Consider the following 1567-nt stretch of genomic DNA (forward strand, 5'->3'; position numbering starts at 1 on the left):
TGACCCCCCCCTCAGACCTCGCGAACGGTATGTCGTACAACCACCAAATTTTCAGAGGATGGTGTGCTAGTAAAAATTTATCATACCTACATTTTTTTATGTCGTTTTAACGTAATATGACGTCATTAAGACGTCATTGGTGTGATTTTATTGGCCAAAACCGTATATTCCCTGAAAACTAAATGGTCTAAATAGGTTATTCCATGAAAACTAAATGGTATACAACATATCTTTACAAAAAGTGTTTATGACAGAATATTAGTGTGTACTAAGCCTTATGTTGCCCATAGCAACACCAGTGACGTCATAAAATGGCGTCATGCATATTTAAGATATCCGCCATCTTGGATCATCCATCTTAAATTTTTAAAAATGTTTTTTTTAATGATAAAGCCTTAAAAATTGTAAACAGACCTTCATTTAAACCCTTTTTGGAAAAATAAATGGAAGTATTGATGAAATTTTAAAATAACCTGTATATAGCTGTTCTAATGATATGGCCGCCATCTTGCATTTTGGCCAATGAAGTCATCAAATTAACATGAATTATGCATAGTTAATGATAAAATTTACATAAAATCATCTAAGATGTTATTAATATTAGAAACTATGAGTAACTTGACATAAAACCCATAAAATTCTATTGTTAAAACAAAAATGACTAAATTTAGCAAAAAATGTCTGTCAGAAACCCGTTGCCACGGCAACACAAAATATCATTATCTTATTCCAATGATAGAGAATTATTGCCAACAATATTCTAGGAAAAGTCACCAAGTTTGGCCGTTCTAGCGCTAGCCGTTCAGACGCTAGGTTACATCAAAGTTGGCGCGGGCACTTTTAGCCCCCCCCCCCCGGTCTAGGTAGGGTTAACCTCCACGACTAAGGTAATAAACCAGCTTTACAACAGAAAATTGACGAATTACTACACATGACCACAAGTAATTTCCAATTAGCTCGTAGAGTCCATGTGAGATTGCTGGTTAAGTGTTTGCAACATTACCTCTGTAACTGTGTAGCATCATCATTGGTTCCATCGTAGATGGTTAGAAACTCATAACCGTAACCAATGTCGAAACTGTCGAACGTGAGACGAATGCTTCCCTCTGGTACAGTGATCAACCACTCACAGGTCTCACTGTATCCATAGAAATTTTGATAGCTCCAGCCTCCAGAGGGACCCGTCAGATTGCCTCCACATCCGGTCACGCGGCTTACTGAGGAATGAAAAATATTGTTGTAGAGGTAGGTAACGTCATGACACGTTGTTAAGGGAGACAACAATTCATGCAGGGTTACCAGGTGCTAGATTTATTTCATTCATTGTTTCATTCATCATCTACTAGTCAGGGTTATTTGGAAGTGATTTGGATTTTGTAAAGTGATTTTCAACAAATTAAAGTTTCCACCTGAGAAATAAGCATATTTTACAATTTTAAATGAGCACAAATTGTGTTACCAATTACTAAGACTGCCCAGTTTTCTTATTCTAAATGTACCAACCAAACCTAAGCCTAGTGCCACAATTCTATTCACTGTGATAACTACTAGATATGCAGACCCCCCC

At 36.8% G+C, this 1567-nt stretch overlaps 1 protein-coding gene across 2 annotated transcripts in view; it reads right to left on the reverse strand.

Annotated features, from left to right (window-relative positions):
- The window catches only part of LOC109472424, a 66449-nt gene that overhangs the window by 60475 nt on the left and 4407 nt on the right, over window positions 1-1567 (reverse strand). For both annotated transcript variants that reach the window (XM_019772192.1, XM_019772193.1), the window contains exon 3: window positions 1004-1217. In XM_019772192.1, the coding sequence (XP_019627751.1) occupies window positions 1004-1217 (214 nt within the window). The remainder of the gene's footprint in view (window positions 1-1003; window positions 1218-1567) is intronic.

Source organism: Branchiostoma belcheri, unplaced genomic scaffold (assembly GCF_001625305.1).
Source record: "Branchiostoma belcheri isolate BF01 breed outbred unplaced genomic scaffold, Haploidv18h27 scaffold274, whole genome shotgun sequence".
NCBI classification, from domain to species: Eukaryota; Metazoa; Chordata; class Leptocardii; order Amphioxiformes; family Branchiostomatidae; genus Branchiostoma; species Branchiostoma belcheri.